Source organism: Lemur catta, chromosome 3 (genome assembly GCF_020740605.2).
Source record: "Lemur catta isolate mLemCat1 chromosome 3, mLemCat1.pri, whole genome shotgun sequence".
NCBI lineage: Eukaryota > Metazoa > Chordata > Mammalia > Primates > Lemuridae > Lemur > Lemur catta.
The window spans coordinates 15,560,407-15,578,788 of record NC_059130.1 but is presented as its reverse complement, the minus strand read 5'-3'; the positions used below and the strand labels follow the sequence as shown (position 1 = coordinate 15,578,788).

The following is an 18,382-nucleotide window of genomic DNA, read 5'->3' as shown; positions in this document are numbered from 1 at the left end:
ACACAGAAATGGGTCCTCAATGTTTCAGTACAAGGATGTGGTTGTGTAGGGCTGATGGCACTTCCAAGGCTATTACCTACAATCCTGCATCCTTCCCAGGCTGTGGGTTTGGTTTAGCCTTTGTATGAACCCTAGGAGACTGCCAGTAACTGAAAGCATTGAGTAACTAGCGTTGGACCAATATCAAAAATAATAATGGCTAACATCCACTCAGTACTTATTAATACAATGTGCCAGGTGCTTCACACATATTATTAATAATTTATTTAATCCTCAAAATTACCCATTGAGACAGGTGCTATTATTATCTACTTTACAGATTAGGAAAACTGAGGCACAGCAGACTAAGCAAATTGCTAAGGTCACACTGACAAGCAACAGAGCAGAGACAGCCTGACTCTGGAGCCCAGGTTCTCATGATCTCCTGACTTTCACTCACACCACCCCTGTGCAACTCTAAGATATGGTTCGTCTTTGGCATAAAGACTCTTAGCCCTCAAAGATCTCCTCAAAGGGGTTGTCTGGGGGTAAAACAGAGGGGGGAAAAAGAAAAAAGAAAAAGGCTGAGTAGGATCCCTCCCCAACCTCAGCTAGACAAGAGCCCCTGATCACCTTAATTTTCTCCCGTATGTTTGCAGAGCAAATGGTTCTCTTCTCCCAACAGGTATGAGAGAGGGCTGCTCAGAGTTCAGGGCTTAGAGCTCAAGACACAGACCTTTAATGGGCTCTTAGGCTCCATGCAAGGCCAAGGTTAATGTGTTGAGCAGCTGTCCATACTTTATCTTGTGCCTGTTACAATAGCTGGATAATGGAAGTGTTAAATTAAATTTGGCTGCTTGAGGTTGACTTTGTAGTTTGAGTCCCTACTAATGTAACCTAACTTAGTATGTGAATAATCTGAAACCTAACTTAGGAGTATATTTTTCTGTAACAGATAGCTGGATCTCAGCCTATCACAAATAGCCAATTAATCAGACCATGTCTAAATAAGGCGAATTCCTAGCCATAACCAATCAAACTATTTCTGTACTTTACTTTCCAGTTCTGTCTGTAAGTAGTCATTGCTCACATTGCAGAGCAGAGTTCTCCGAACCTTTTCTGGTTCTGAGTGCCGCCTGATTCATGAATCATTCTTTGCTCAAATAAACTCTATTAGACTTGCTTTGTCTAAGGGTTTCCTTTTCGGTTTTTTCTTAGGAAATTTTATAAAGTTTTTTTTGTTTGTTTGTTAGTTTGGGGTTTTTTTTTTTTTTTGAATTTCAGGATATTACAGAGGTACAAATGCTTTGGTCACATAAATTGCCTTTGCACCACCCTAGTCAAAGCTACAAGCATGCCCATCACCCAGACAGCATGCACTCACCAATTAAGTGTGAATTTACCCATCCTGTCCTACCCGTTCCCACCTGCCTGACACCCAACAAATGTTAATTCCATATGTGCACGTAAGTGTTGATTGATTAGTACCAATTTAATGGTGAGTACAAGTGGTGTTTATTTTGCCATTCTTGTGATACTTCACTTCGAGGAATGGGCTCCAGCTCCATCCAGGATAATGCAAGAGGTACTAATTCCTCATTTTTTTATGGCTGAGTAGTACTCCACGGTATACACATACCACATTTTATTAATCCACTCATGTATTAATGGGCACTTGGGTTGTTTCCACTTCTTTGCAATTGTGAATTGTGCTGCTATAAACATTTGTGTGCAGGTGTCTTTTTTTATAGAATGTCTTTTTTTTCCCCTTTGGGTAAATATCCAGTAGTGGGATTGCTGGATCAAATAGTTTCCTTTTAATAGAAATCACAACAAACACAAATGATGTCTGTGATATGTCAGGAACTAGCTCAAGTGCTTTACAGATACTAACTTACTTAACCATCACCTCTCTGAGAGGTAGGTACTCTTATTGTCCCCATCCTACAAATGAGAAAACTGGGGCACAGAAAAGGTAAACAATATGCCCCAGGTCACACAGCTAGTAGGTTAGTGACAAAGGAGTGTCTGTGAACTCAGGAAATCTGACTCCAGACTGTGTTCTTAATTACTCTGGTCTTCTGTTTCTTAAGAACTCAATTACCATGGGAAGCAAAGGACTGACCCAGAGTTAGGAAGCCAGAGAGGGGCCCCAGGCAATGCCTATATTGTAGTGAGAGGATTTGAGCACTGGAGTGGCATTTGGGGCAACCTTGGGGACTAACTCCCCCTATCATCCGTCAGTGCTTGCCACTCCCATTCTTTGGTATGTACTTCTGGGGCCTCTTTCATAAGGGGATATTCAAAGCAGTTGTGAAACAAGGCTCCTAGTATTCCCACCCCCTGCCCCTTTGGATCATGTAGCCACCTCTAATCCCCTGTTCCACAGAAACGCTGGTACTGCCACATTCTGAGATTCAGTCTAGTCACTGCCACTTATCAGATACACATAGCCTTACATTGTTGCCCCAGTTAGCTCATCTGAAGACTGGGCAAATTATAACCTATTTCATAAGCTGTGCGGATTAAATATATGCATGAAAAAGTGCTACTGAAAGGTTAGGATAAAAATGATTTTTCCAGAAGGCAAAGATTGGAAGAGAAGTGGGAGAATGCAGGAAAACAGTTCATCCTAAAATTAAGGTGTCTGACCCCAGAAACAGCCTTAGACCTGCCCTAGAGAGGTCCTTGCTGTGGGCACCATGCTTTAGAAAAAGGGTTGGAAAACTTTTCTGTAAAGGGCTGGATAGTAAATATTTCAAGCTTTGCAAGCCATACTTGTCTCTGTCACAGCTTTTCAACACTACCGTTGTGAACAGAAAGCAGCCACAGACAATATGTAAACAAACTGAGTGTGGCTGTGTTCCAATAAGATTTTATTTACAAAAACAGGCATTGGGCTGGGTTTGACCCATAGGCCATAGTTTGCTGACCCCTGCTTTGGAGGGTTCCACTCTGGCCAGTTGCACTCCTCTCCATGAGGTAAGAAGACTGCAAGGCTAGGGGCACATCCACCTGGAACTCACATTCAGCTTTTTCTAAACCATGATACAGAAACACAGGATTTCCGTCCAAATAGCCCACCAAGCCCATGCCCACTTTCAGGGCCTGCACAGGCCTTTTTTTCTGGGTCTGTCATCATTGAGGGTGGACCACAAATGCTGCTGTGCACATGCTTAGCCCAGAGGTTGTGTGTGTGTGTGTGTGTGTGTGTGTGTGTGTCTGTGTGTCTGTGTGTGTTTTGGGGGGTGAGGGTAGGATGTAGATGAATCTTGAATGCAAGGCCTGAGATGTCCACAAGTATGACCATGAGGCCCCTACTCTGCAAGACAGAGCTGAAGGTGGGAAGAGAAGAGGATTGTCTGTGGGCTGGGAGCTGAGGGCATGTGCTGCTACATTTTGGTGTGGAATTCCAAGGAGTCTGAGGATTCTAAATTCTCCGACTGATCTTCCAGGTTGTTGTGAAGTCATATTTGTTAATGTGGGAACATAAGTCATATTTCCACAGTCTGTTAGCTCTTTTTAATATTTAAACACATGTCATGCAGCCTCCATTTACACCCTACCCCTGGACACGATAAATAGGAGAAGCACAGCCTGATACCACAGGCTCAATGACTGTACAAACGAGGACACGCTTGATGGAACAAATGAGAGTTTTTTTTATTGTGCTTCAGAGCAATATGTCAACAGCTGCAGGAAAACAAAGCCGGGACCAGTGCAAGGTCTGAGAGAAGACTCAGGGAAGGCTTGGAAGAGAGTGATCTGGAGGCCATCCTGGCACAAGAATCCCACACAAGAATTCCTGGAGAGGGAGCAGGCTCCAGGCAGTAAGGTCACCTTGCCTGTTCCATGGTAATTTAAGCCTGGAAATAAAAGGAAGACTGTTTCAAAGCCCAACTCAGTAAACTGAGGCCTGAATCAAGCTACTAACCATGGATGCTCAGAGCTGGAGGGTTGCTACCCAGTCATCTAGCCAGTCATTTTCAAAGAGTTCTGGGCTCTTCTCCAGGATAGCACAGCCAGTCCTCTTCAGTTGTCTGTCTGCTATGAGCCCCAGTCCCCTGCTCCTCCATCCCCTGTTCTAGAACCCATGGACTGCAGCATGGCTGGTTGGTCAGCAACAGCCTTCACCTGCACATGAGGATTTACATTGTACCTAGGGACCTTGGGGTCCAGGGATGGAGCAGCAGCAAAGCCACTGGCCTTCAAGGTGACAGGGAGGCTTGGTCAAGAGCATATCTATAATGACCTTGGGATCTCCCAAATGTCTAGACTAAGTAAGATTGACTGTAGGTAAGCTTAATGAGAGAGCATTAGGTAATCACTGAGATTGGATTTCACATCAGTCTAGTGGCTTGAGGACATAGAATCAGATTTATTGCAATTTAGAAAATTAAAACAGGCTGATATTTTTGCAACTGAGAATTGTGGTGGAGTTAATATTTATTCCCACTATACATGTAAAGAAAGTCCTTAGCTCATACTGTGTTCAATAAATGGTAGCCAAAATTTATTAATATTATTACTATTTTGAAAGTCTATGGGTAGCCTACCAAAAGGGGTAGAACCAACCAAGAAAACATGACAGAAGATCCAAAGGAGCATGAGAAAGGATCAGTTCAAATATATAAAGGTGATCTCCCCAGTCTCCCGTGCCTTGCTGTGCCCAGCTCTCTGCCCACTCCCAGTCCCAGCCTCAGACTCTGATACCTTCATAGGGAACCAAGGTTTCTCTTGACAGCTTGGACAAGGGGGTAGGGGCCCTGGCTGCAGGATTTGCCGGTGAAGTCATCCATGTCAATAGACCAGATCATGGCCCCTCCCAGATTTAAATTCTTTAGGAACTGAGCCTGTGGGAGACACAGAGGGACACACAGGGATTAGAAGAGGACCTTACATGCTGATGACCAAATCAAGTTCAGATGAGGGTTTGAGCTTAGAATACAGCAGCAGACTTACTGGTTTTATGGAGACTCCCTGAAGGGAAAGGTTGCTCAGGGAGAGACAGGGCCACCCACCATTAGCTACCTGTCATTCTAGCTCATGGAGTCACCACATTTGAAATCCAGCATTCTTGGAGGCTGTGAAAACTCTCCATGATAAGGGAAGAAACTAGGAAACCATTAGCAAGACAAGTGGCCTGAGTTGTAAATTACACTTATGACTCCTTCCTGCCCTAATCCTCAAAGGCACACAGATGTCTTACCAAGGTCTAAGATAGGCTCAGAAATCTGGTGCCTCCTAGATAGGTAATCCATGAGAAGGACTGAAGGGTTTGTCCTGAGATGATTGACAAGGTGGATAACCTATATAGGCACCAATGTCTCCTTCATTCCCTCTCCGTTCTTCTCAGTCTTCCCTTCTCTCCACTCCTCACTTCACTTATTCTCAATTCTTTCTTGCATCCTTTCCACCTCTCTTGCCTGTGCCACAGGTGTGGCTTAGAGTCACTACTAGACTTGGGTTACAGAGACCACTGGATCCCATTCTGGAGTCGGGACCCCAGGAGCTTCTCTCTTTCAACATAGAGTATTTTACCACATAACCCCCATTCCCCACCCGAAGAAGTATCCCCTTGTCCCAGAGCCTCTTGCCTACTTACCTTGGCCTCCACACTCTCCACGTCATCATAGCCCACCCACTGGTTCCCCTTGACTGCATAGGGAACCTGCTGGTCCTGGAGCCTCGTGATCTTGGCCTGTTGCAGGAACTGGCAGATCTGGTAGGGGAAAGGGGAGCAAGATGGTCAGTGATGGGCTCTTCTTGAAACCTAATGTGTAGACAGGACAGGTGAGCCACTAGGGGCTTGGGGGAAATATCAGAACCCTTATCCCAAGGATCAGACAATGAGAGAAATGATCCAGTACATTGTACAGAGTGGGTGGCCCAAGGTGAATAACTAGAAACTGCTCATTCTAAGGCTTCCTCAGGAAGAGCTGCCAGCAGCTGGAAGTCAGAAAAGACTCGAGTTCAAGATCTCATACCAGCACTGGCCAATAAAGCTTCTCAATTCTTCATTTGCAAAATGGAAATAACTATAATAATGCCTCCTAATTCCTATCTTACGGTATTATTGATAGAATCAAATAATATATGTTAAAAATTCTTTTGAAAACAGGAAAATGCCTACAAACATGAATTATGACCATCACCATCTTTCCCCAGCTTGTAGCTTATCCCCGCTTCAATCCCATTACTCCTCCGCTGTGCCTCCCATTCCCAACATGTCCTGTCCTGGGATGCCCTCTTCTATCATCAGCTACTTTCTCTTTCTGTTAGCATAAGTAAGAACTGCTAAAAAGGACAAATCTTCAGTGAAAAAAATCCATTTCAACATCACATAGAAAATTCATTTTGGATTATTTACTCCTTTTGGATGATCTACACTCATGCTTACTTCAAAGAAGCTAGAAAATAAAAGTTGAACATTTAAGCAAATATCAACTTGTGAAAGTTATAATGACCTAGGGAGACAAACTGAACAATCACGTTAAACTTTCCTTGAGATGGGGAAATGCATATCCAGTGGTTTGCATTAAAATCTTCCCAGCAGGTTCTGAGCAATAATCTCTCTTGTCCCTTACTATTGACCTAGAACTACCCAAGGATGGGTCAGCTTCTCTCCCCACTCCAATATGTCAGGCACTCTAAGATTTGATGAGGACTCTCATAATGAACCGTACCCCTTTCTTCTTGCTAACTGAATTGATGGTGTGTCAATCATTTCTGTGCGTGAGGTGAGGGGAAAATTGAGCATTACACTGATCAGATACCTCGGTGGGTACCAAGTCACCCAAAATGAGCTCAGGGCATGCTCAAACCCACAATGAAAGGTCAGACTAGGACTCCAAAGGGAGAACAGGATATAGGATGATATTCTTTTCTCGACCTGATCAAATGCCTATCCATCCTTCAAAGCCCAACACAAGTCTTTCCTTTTCCATGGATCCTTCTCCAGTCACCCATCTCTGATCTCATGTCCCTCTTTACCACCCATTGGTCACTTGGTCATATCTTGTTTTGCAATACTCCTGTGATTTTATTAAATACTATAGTTGTCTTGTTTTTAAACTCTCATTTAACTAGTTATGTTTGTATTTTACATCCTTTCTACATTGACAATAAGCCCTTTGAGGCAAGAATGGAGAATCACTTATTTCTAGCTCTCACAGTACCCAGTATTTGGAATATGGGAGTGTCCCAAGAGTTTCTATTGGTTGAATTATTGTCAGGTTTCTAGTTTCCCTTATGCTTTGAAAAAAATTCCCTAGATTGAGGGGCAGACAGAAGTAATGTTTTAATCAGCTGAACAACTTTAATTGCCAGCCCTGTGATCTATCTAACTTCTGGGCAGAATATGACACATTTGACCACTCCCTCTTTATTGAAACTCCTGCTTCTCTAAGCTCTTTGGCACAGAATTGTATGGGCTCCTTCCACCCCTCTTGTCATTCCTTATCAGTTTCCTTAATGAGCTACTGTTCCTCTGCACACCCCTCTGGTGCAGAAGGTCCTTGGGTTTGTCTTGGGCCCTATTCACTTCTCACTGTACACTTTGGCTTCAAATACCATCTTTATGCTGAAATTTTCAAATCTACCTCTTTAGTGCAGACTGGCCTCCTGTGACCCAAACCCATATATTCAACATCTTGCATGGTATCTGTATGTCCCACAGGCTCCTCATACTCAGAAAGTCCAAAACTGATCTCATGAGCAGGACCAGTGTCCTCTCCACTCCCCCTGCTGTCTTCCTTATCTCAGTAAATGGCATTGCCATCCACTTAGCTGCTCAGGTCAGGAAGCTGGGGCACTCTGCCTTTTTCAATCTCCCATTCCCTCTGCTACCCATCCCCATTCCTGGCTAGCTCCATCTCTTCTTCAGAGTTCAGCCTATCTCACTTCCTCTAGGAAGCATTCTCTGACCCCTGCCCCAGTTAGAAGTTCCAGTGGTACTCGGTGCTTCCGCCTTCACAACACATGACATGCTCTACTATTGCCAGATTGACGCTGAAACCCCTACCCAGACATGGCAGGCAGCTGAGGGGACGGGGAAGTTTCAGGTACCTCATAATAGGCCAGGAAGCCTGGAGACTCGGTGATGGGGCCAGCAGCTCCAGGACCAGAGGCAGGGGCCCCCACAGCAGATTCTGCAGAGGCCAGTGTGAAGGAACGTCCATACATGGGGATGCCCATGACCACCTTCTCTGGGGGCATTCCTTTATGTATCCAGTACCCCACAGCATACTCCTAGAAAGGGAAGATAGACTGAGCCCCAGGGTATGGGGAAAGAAAAGTGTCTGGCCTTTTTTAGTCTCCATCCCAAACTTCACAGAGGTGACTTGATTTCTTTTCTATAGTTGAGTGTGGACAGTCCTACCAGGACCCAAGTGTTTGCTCTATGCACTTAGTGCTCTTCAGCAGTAAGAAACACAATCAGCTTTTTCTAAGTTGTGGAAGAAACTGGACAATGGATCACAAAAGAAATCAGGCAAGGGACCTAGAAAACATGAAATCAAAGTTATCACCTTTCTTTCTCCTTTGAGTCAATCGCCTATGGAATTTGTCTACACTATGGCTAATTGTGCTTACCAGTGAAGGTGGCTCTCAGACTCCTAGTCTGTGAGGTCTCACAATGACCTTGGACCCAAAGGGACAGATTGGGAGGTAAGAAGCTAGCTTTGACCTTGCTGCCTTCCAGAAAAAAATAGGGGGTTAGAGAAGATGAGGATACGTCTCCTCATCCTTACAGAAATCCTACAGCACGAGGGCATGAGGGCGGCTGAATAACTCAGCCACGTGGAGTCCTAGAAAACCCCAAACTAGAAATTAGGAGATCCACCCTTTGAGCTAACCCATTTTGTAATTTCAAATGTGAAGGCCTGGAAACAAGCAACCCAGACAATACTTTTTTCTCCCAAAATATTAGGAATACACATCCATATACCTGTACCAGAACAATATCAACAACATTTTTTTTCTTGGACTTTCCATTTCCCACCACCTTTCAGGAACTTCACATCACATGATCTTGAGCAGTCGTGGACTCTGCTGAGCTTGTTTCATCTTCTGTGAAGTGGGAATGATGCTTCCTGCCCAGCCAACCTCATGGGTTTGTTTTGAAGATCAATTTAAATAGGGAATATGGATGGACACAAGAGGGTACAAGTTCTGTCCACCTGTGTGGGTGCCAGGAAATGTATGGAAGATGGAGAATTCAGAAGACTTGGATGGGGGACACCCTGGTCCAGAGACAGAGCTTAAGGCATGTCAACTACCAGGTCTTCTGATGTTTTCCAGGTGACATTTTATTGATGCCTGGTCAAAGCATTTCTCTTGTACTCACTAGCGCCTGGAGTTACACAAGTCCCTCTTGGGCACATAGGTCCTCCTTAGTGCAAGACAGAAGTAACTCTAGTGGTGCTGCACTCTCCCCAGCCCCTCCCCCAGCCAATGCCTTGTGGTTCCCCTCTACCACTCACCACATTGTAGTAAGAGCTTGACCTTCTGTCCAACTGCCCCTTTCTCAGAGGACTGCTGTGACCAGTGACAAGGGGCTTTTCCCAAGGCCCATGGAAATCAAAGGACAGGAGGTTGATGAAATCCAGTTCTCTAAAGTGCCAAAAGCAAAGGAAGAGATTCTATGATAAACAGTGGTAGAAACAACTATCAGTAATTGTTTTGGGCTTTGAATGCTCTTAGGAGGATTAAACATCCATGAAGAAGTTGTTCCTGGCTGAATGATGAAGGGATATGACAATGGCCTTTCCTCCCTCCCACCACACTTCATCCCTCAGACATACTGAAACGTATCATTTGCATGGACCAGATTGGAAGCAGAGGGATGGAAGAGGTGCTATGAGGTACTCACTTTGCCAGTTTCTTGACCTGATAGCTGTTATCAATCATCTGCCTCCCTGCAGATACGCCTGCAGTCAAGAGAAGCCTTTCTTTGGCGGATTTTACGAAGTCCTTCTGAAAGGCTTCTGCTAACTCCTATGAATAACAAGGAAACGAGGTGTCAGATTCTCCTTCCCAGAGGGCTAAGCTTCTTGTATGAAATCCATGAAGTTTCTAGAACAACATTAGATGGTAGAGATCATCCCTTTCTTTCCCATTCCACATGGGCATGCTTCATGCCTGTGTCTGCTCAGGAAGCCTCCCCATTAGACAGGAGGACCCCAGCCTCACTGTACCCGGGAAAGAGCTATATGAGTTTCCTCCTGATAGATTTTCTGATCAATCTGATCTATGAGACGATCTCAGTGCTCAGGAAATTCTATGGCCCCATACTCTTTTGTATGGATGTTGCTTCATTCTGGTGGTGTTCATAGTGTAAGGGGACTCCATTGCTTGATGTTGTTCCTTCCCTAAGCTAGGAACAGGGGCTGTTCCCCCATCAGCAGAGGCTTCCAAAGGGTAGAGGCTGTGTCTTCCTTTTCTGTTCTGGCGTGGTCATGGATTCTGCATGGTAAAGGCACTGGGTGTACCATGGCGTCTGGCTTACGTGGATCAGTGCAGTGAAATGGGTGTTGTCTTTCTGATCTGGGTAGATCCAGCTTACATCCAGGCCATCAAAGTTATGGTTTCTCAGAAACAGGAGTACAGAGTTAATAAATTCCAAGCGTGACGTTGAAGAATCAACCATAGGGTGGAACCTAGGGAGAAGCAATAAGAAATCTTGAAGTAGTCTTCCCCTCCCCAATATTCACTCACTGTCTATTAATATCCCAACCCCTGTCCCTTTTGAAACAGATGGGAAGAAGGACTGTTATGCCAAAAAATTGATCAGGTCAGGTAAAAGAAGACTGGGGTCTCTGCAGACTTCCTGCAGGGTGATGGAGCCACCTTTGACATAGACTCTTGCCTTGACCAAATTTTAGACGGGCTCTTCTGAGCCCTCTTCTCAATTAGACCTCGACCTTAGGCTTCTGGGCACATCTTTGCAAAGTCCAGTTTTCATAAAAATCCAGCTATCAGTTTAGCTAGAATCCCCCACCCTTGGTGTCTGATCACCCTCAGTATCTTACAAAATTCCTCACTCCCCACCATCCCCAGATGATATCCAATCACTCTGGCCAGCCTTTAGCAAGAATCCTGCTGAGTCAGCTTGGCAAGAATACCCCTGGCCCTAATGTTTCCTCTTAACTTTCCATCCCCCCATTCCCCAACCTGCTTACTGGCTGTATATCCCCACTTGCCTTAGCCGTATTCAGAATTGAACCCAGTACTATACTGAGGTGTCTTTTCCCCTACTGAAAATAGTTCCTGAATAAAATCTGCTTTTACTGCTTTAAATATTGTCCAGCTTTGGATTTCTTTAACACTTTACAACCTTGGGAAAACAGTTTGCAATGTGGTGGGCTTAGTGATCCTAAGAGATCTGGGTTCAAGCCCCAGGTCAGAGTCCTTTCTGGTGGTCACTTTGTCATTACCAGCTCTCTGGGTTCCAGTCTGGCCACCTCTAACTTGGGATTGAAGATGCTAATCCTGTTTCACATGCCTCAAAGTGATCACACTTAGGAAACCTCCATAAAAACAGAGCTAGACTTCAGCGACTCCATGTTCCCCAAACAAGCTACCTAGTCACAAATAGGCATCCCATCTTTCCACCCCTAGGGCTTCCAAGGAAAAGAGTTATTGGAAAGCAACAGCTTCTCAGGGGCTTTCATCTGAACCACAGTTCTTAAGCCATGAAGTTGATTCTCAGCTGCTCATACAGAGGGCACCAATAGCATTGAAAATTTGAAGCTGTAGATGAGATATTGGTATTTTCCTGGGGACGTAACCTTTGAGTTGTGTCACTTCCTACCTCTCACAACACCTCCCACCCCTAGGCATACTTAGAGTCTTGAATTAATTTTGTTTCAGTCAGTATTAACACATTAACTGCCATGAGAGTTATAAACTATTTTTCAAGTTTTCACCTTACTTTTTACATTACTAATTTTCAAGTTTTTATACTACTTTTTTTATTGATGCATATTTTAGGATCATTTTGTTTTCGAAGTTTTTATTCTATTTTCATAATAAAACACCATGGCCCCAGGGATAAGTTTTCTTCCTTCCTTCCTTCCTTCCTTCCTTCCTTCCTTCCTTCCTTCCTTCCTTCCTTCCTTCCTTCCTTCCTTCTTTCCTTCCTTCCTTCCTTCCTTCCTTTTTTTTTTTTTTATGGCAGTCAATGTGTTAAATTGAGGTTTTGGTTTCTGTATGTATGCCAGCTACACAGTGTAGCAGGTAGTAAGAAACTAGCCCAGTATCAGAAAACCATGGTAGAAACATATTTCTACCTTTTCTCTTGCATTTCAAAGTGCTTACAATAATGAGAGCACCATTGCACCTGAGCCTCTGGGCACATGCCTCCAATTTTAGGAAATGTACTAATTTGCTCCTTAGAAGCAAGTCTGTGTGTTGAACGTATTTCAGTATTTTGCACAGCACCTGGCACAAAGCCTGGCATATTAATAATAACAATAATAATATAACAATGATTATTGCAACCATTGAGCCCTTGTTGCACATTGGCACTACGTGTTAAGCAGTTTGCATACATAAGCTGTTCTTACATCACCCTGAGGCAGATTCTGTTATTATTCTCATTGTATAGTTAAAAAAAACCCTGAGACTTGTTAAATGACTTTCCTGAAGTCACACAGCGTCTAAAGGGAAACCCAAACTAAATGTGTCTGTCTCTAAAGCCTTACTTTTAACCTCTAAACTGGTACGCAATAGACACTCAATAAATTATTGAATTGAATGAATGAGTACATGCATGTAAGAATGAATAAATGAAGACATTTTTATTTGAATGAAAAGCTAAGCAAGTGTTAGGAAGAAGAGAATTTGAGAATTCGAAGAGTAGTTGCCATGGAAACCCATTCATAATTGCTCATAATGAGCTTAACATAGAACCAAATAAGTTAGGTAGCCCGATCTACTGCAGAAATCTGCATAGGTCTTCTGCACCTACCTCTTTTCCACGCCTACCCCAGCTGCAACTGAGTACCGACAAGCTGCATGAGTAACTCGTACTATCAGACTTCCGTGAAAACTGAAAGACTCTGCTGCCGAGCTTAAGATCTCTGAACTTTTAAAAACGTTAGCACTTTAAACCAGAAGAAATTCAAAATTAGATTAACTGCAGTTAAAGATTGAAAAATGTGTCTTTCATTCTTACGTATTTGTATTTGTTTAGCTCTTGCGGTAAATAGGACATCATTTTCATGTGAATAGAAAATACAATTTGTAATGTACGCTTTGTATCAATAGCTATTTTGTTTCTAAGCAGAGCAGACTCTGTGCTCTGCTGTCCTCCTTGTTCTCGGGCCATCTGGCTGCACAGCCACGGCCCAGGACATTGCAGTTCACTGACTGCTGCAGGCCGAGGCTGGGTTTTTAAGTAGAAATAATCCACACAACCCACCTCATGGTTCAAAGCCAAACCCTCAAGTGATTTTTAAAAAATTACACTTTTGAACCAAAATCATCTCCCCATAATCCATGCAATGAAAAGTATTCATGTAAATAATCAGAGTTTACTGAATATTGCTCATGGCTCAGTTTCTTGCAGGTCTTAAGTGTCTGGGCTTGTGTTAAACTCCTGAAGGCTTCCTTCAAAGACATCAGAAAACCTAGTGCTGTGCTTCTATTGTGACAAACTCAGATCAGTTTTGCCACTCAGCCAAGGAAAGACCTCTCAATGTCTAGTTCAATATCTCTTCTCAGGAGGAGGAAAAGCAGCAATGATCAGAAATTACATAACAAAAAACAGAGGTGTGGTCTTACCCTTTGGAACCGAACAGGTATCCTCCAACGGACAAGAGAACTTTCAGTTTGGGATTCCTGGAGTAGAAGAATAAGCTGATTATTTCTTTTCTGGCTGCCAGGGAAACCTTTGCCTAAAGGGTAGAATTCCTGGTGTGAGGAATATATACAAGCAGGGCCTGGTTGCTTAGAGGCTAAGTTCAGTGAAGGGACGACGCACTGCTGAGAACAGCGAGGATCAGAATTATACCCAAAGAAGTACATATGGTTGAACGAATGAATGAGACAGTAGGTTTCAGGCCCAGTTCAGACTAACTCCCCCCACCCCAGGCCCACCAGGGTGCTTCCACCCCTGTCCCACTGACTTGGCTTTGAGACTGTTGATGGTCCGGTAGAGCATCGCACCATTCTTGTCTTTGATGATGACCTTGTTGTTACTGATGCTGGCAAATGAGTAGATGATGTGAGAGCATAGGAAGGGGTCAATATTCTCAGGGGTGAACTTTCCTGGTTCCTGCCGGTCCTGGGACCAGTTGGTAAAGTAGCAAACCAGTTTGTAGGCGGATCCTGGAGTAGAATGAAGAGAGCCAATGAGACCCCTGTGTTGTTGCCTTAGAGCCCCCAAAGCCACAAGTTTCTCCCGAAGACAGACATTACATTCTTTGCTTATTCGGCCAGAGCCTCTGAGGGTCATTCAGCCTGGGCTCTTAGTGCTGATTCTTGACTACTCAGGCCTCAATTAAGAAATCCACTGACACACAAACACCATCAACATGTGACACACCCACAGAGCACTGAGATTCAATGTGTGTGGATGGATGGATGACACAGATTGGTAGAGAAACAGAAGCTACAAATGTTCTGTATGTGTGTGTGTATATTCACACATACATGCACATCACACGTTGAGGTCAGGAATGAGAGAGAGAGGCTCAAAATGACAGAACTAAAATAAGGGATGCACAAAGAGATACACAGAACAAAAACTCAGCATCATAAATATGTCAGTGGCAGAAACTGAGAGAGTAATCAAGAGCATACAGATGTAAGAGAGACAGAAACCGAACATCAGAAATGCGAGGACCCAGCCCGGAGACCCAGACAGTAGAGACACATTGACTGCTTACCTCCCTGGAGAATCAGCAAGACTGCTAAACCTGTAACAAATGGGAGGAAAGAGAAATCTGTTGCCCAAGCCTGGTTCCTCTGTCCCGGGCGATGGCAGTGAGCGTGTGGGGGTTCCTGTGTACAAGATGAAGCCACACTTCTTCTGGGCTGTCCACCTATAGCTACTGTAGTCCCTTTACAGGGCCTTGAGATTCCCAGCCCTTGAGTGCCTTGGGGTCCCTATAGCCCTAGGCAAAAATGTTTTCCAAACTGGGAATTTATCTTCTCAGTCACTTATGCAATATCACCTGCTCTGTGCCAAGCATTGTCCAAGATATTGAGGAAACCAAAAGGAAGCTGATGACTCCTACACTCAAGGAGCTCATGGTCTAGTCCGGAGCTGAATATAGGTAGGGTGACCATATAGTTTATTGTCCAATGAGACCCTTTAGAGAGTGAAAAGGAGCATTATTAATAATTTCCCTGGGCCGGGCACGGTGGCTCACGCCTGTAATCCTAGCACTCTGGGAAGCCGAGGCAGGCGGATCATTTGAGCTCAGGAGTTTGAGACCAGCCTGAGCAAAAGTGAGACCCCGTCTCTACTAAAAAAATAGAAAAGAAATTATATGGACAACTAAAAATATATATAGAAAAAATTAGCCAGGCATGGTGGTGCATGCCTGTAGTCTCAGCTACTCGGGAGGCTGAGGCAGGAGGATCACTTGAGCCCAGGAGTCTGAGGTTGCTGTGAGCTAGGCTGACGCCATGGCACTTTAGCTGGGGCAACATAGTGAGACTCTGTCTAAATAATAATAATAATAATAATAATTTCCCTGGGACAATATCTTGGACCAGCCCTGTGAAAACTGAAATGAATGGTCACCCTATTTGTAAGCAACTAACTCTTAAAACAAGGCAAGGTGAATGGAGAAGCACAATCTGGCTCTGGTAGCACTCTAAGCCTCCACGTTTGAGGTCATTCCCAGTGTGTTTTCCACAGGACACCTCCCCTAGGAGGACTGCTGAGATTATTCCATCCTTAACTCATCCTCCTAAAAGGAAGGAAAGACCAGGGGTCCCAGAAATTTCACCCGGTGGACAAAACTCCTTGAACTGTGATTCCCCCAGCCTGGGGACATTGTCCTCACTAGAGCCCTTGGGGGTCTGAAAATCGAGAAAAGGGCAGTTAAAAAGGAAAGAAAGCTTTGGATGATGCAGCTGTGGGGGCTGGTGCCTCCCCTGCAGAGCTCAGGGCTGGGAAACAGGGCTCTGCTCCCCTGTCCGGCTGATTCACGTGTTTTTAGGCAGAAGGCAGGGTAGGCAGGAATCTGGTCCTCCACACACTCACTAAGGGGCCAGAGAAATTCTGGTTGCTACGTGTACTGTCAGGTCAGCCTCCAGGGCTTTCTCCAAAGTCCTGGGTCTCCACAAGCTACCCTCCTGAGGGCCCAGAGCTGAGAACTTCAACAGGCAACTTAAAAGGCTCTTGTCAAGTGGGCCACTCATGGCTTGAGAGTATTAGATGGGGCAAAAGAGGTACGGACAGACAGAACGAAATGACTTCTTTCCTCCATCAGACATCCCCCCTCGTCTCCTGGTAAACCTCCCTTGTTCACCCATAGCCCTGTTCATTTAGCCTCCTTCCCGCCCTCATCCAAATTCCCAGCCACCACAGAAGACAGAGTTTGGGATCAGAACATTAGAGTTGAAAGGGGGAGTTTAGAAAACATTTACTCCAATAAGCCATTCTGCAGATGAGAAATGTGGGCTCCCCAAAAGTTCTAAAATGTACCCAAAGCATAGCCTAAAAGATGTGACTCCCAATACGAGGCTCGTACATCAAGAGACTAAGAAAGCCTGGTCTCCCTCCCGACTGGAGCTCTAGTTCCAATGCAGGGAAGAGACACCTCTGTGCAAGCTGAGGACGTCCTGACAATGCCAAAGACTCTGGCCACTGCTGCTTTCTTGTCTGTTCGGGAAAGTCCGGATGGTTCCCCTAGGACAGTTGCATCAGCTGGCTATGTTTTGATACTGAGGTGAATAGAGAGACTGAAGTCCGCTAAGCAGGGTTGGGGCCGGTTAGTACTTGGATGGGAGAGACTGAAGTCCCAGGAAAGGAGCGAGAGCACCTCTTGCACAGGTCTGCATTGCCCCTGCCCTCCTCACCAACGTACGTGCCGAATTAGCCCCATACTCACCTGCCCAGAGAGCCTTCTGGTCCATGATGGTTGCTCCCATGTCCCGGGCCAGCTTTCCCCAGGGTGCGCATGCTCTGGGCCTTTTATGCCCTGAGGTTTCGACAGCCTGTCCTATGGGAAGGAAGCAACAAAAAATCCAGGAGATTCCAGGGACTTCCCCTGGCAAATCTGCCTTGTGAAACTTCTTGGTAATGAATTCCAGATTTGAGCAATGTCCACTCTTACCTGTCAGAAAACGGCTGCTATGAAGATGGCCAGGGAAGGATCCTTTTCATCTATCGCACCTTAAAGGGGCCCAGTCCTCAAGAAGGGAAGGAGGCTCTGCCTTGTGGTATCAGCCTTCAGCCCCAAGTCCCCCATCCAGGACCTGTGTCCTTCTTGCCCTCACCTCTCTCTCTGCTCACACCACCTCTAGCCTGCTCATTCTTGGCCAGACAGCACTTCCATCTCAGTTGATCCTACCAGCAGCTCCTCTTCACTGGGTACCTCTAACTGACACCTTCTCTGCAGCGCTTTCCTCTTCTCCTCCAGCTGGGACTAGCTGACTCCTTTGTTCTGGTGCATTCTATTTCTTTTCACATCTTCACCCTGTATTGTAATGTGTTGGTGTGTACGTCTGTGTCCCCATCTGGACTACACAGTCCTCAGTACAAGAACTATGTGAAAAATGAAAACAAAAACCTCAACAAATGTTTGCTGAGGATCCTCCATGAACTTGTTAGAGTGGAATTGCACTCCAGACTTGAAGGCTCAGATTCTCAAGGCATGGCACGTCTTGAGTGCTTGCCCTGCCTGCTCCCCCAGCCTCCCCTTATGTAACTGGCTCATCTGTGGCCCTCTCTGTCTCTCTGTTCTCTCACCACACGCTAGCCCCACCAGCCTTCTCTCAGGCTATGGGCCTCTGGTGTGTCAATTCCCACATACCAGACGTGAGCCACGTGGGAAATAAAAATGGCCTGGATCCATCTTAAGTCCCACCCAAGGAAGGACAGTACAGTGGGATCCCAACAGAGAAAGTCTGCTGTTTGGAGGGGCTGACAGAGAGCAGTGGCTGGAGGAAAGTGCACTGCAGCTGATGACTTTCAGTGTGCACTGGGGAAAGGGTGATTCTGGGGAACCCACAAATACTCCTATGAGGGGAAAAGGGCAGCTTAAAACATCACCAGGCCCTGGAGGCGTGAAGTCCACTCAGACCATTATCAGTTAGGTGAAAAATATCCCACGCCTCTTGCCACTCCTCTCTCTGCTCTCACTTTGACTAAAGCTGGTTCAGAAATCATAACAGCAAGATGGAAAATGAGGGGTGGAAGTAGAGGGCAAGGAAAGAGGAAAGA

The 18,382-nt window shown here is 45.1% G+C and overlaps 1 protein-coding gene across 1 annotated transcript; it reads right to left on the bottom strand.

Moving 5' to 3' along the window:
- Positions 1-3,617: 3,617 nt before the first annotated feature.
- Positions 3,618-17,154, bottom strand: LOC123635031 (chitinase-3-like protein 2). The gene is made up of 11 exons (XM_045546787.1): positions 17,049-17,154; positions 14,871-14,900; positions 14,109-14,310; positions 13,765-13,821; positions 10,487-10,637; positions 9,851-9,975; positions 9,462-9,591; positions 8,047-8,229; positions 5,585-5,701; positions 4,693-4,832; positions 3,618-3,845 (listed from the first exon to the last, which is right to left on the bottom strand). Exons 1-10 carry the CDS (start codon positions 17,086-17,088, stop codon positions 4,695-4,697), a joined length of 1,173 nt encoding a protein of 390 aa, XP_045402743.1. The 5' UTR covers positions 17,089-17,154; the 3' UTR covers positions 3,618-3,845; positions 4,693-4,694.
- Positions 17,155-18,382: the final 1,228 nt, after the last annotated feature.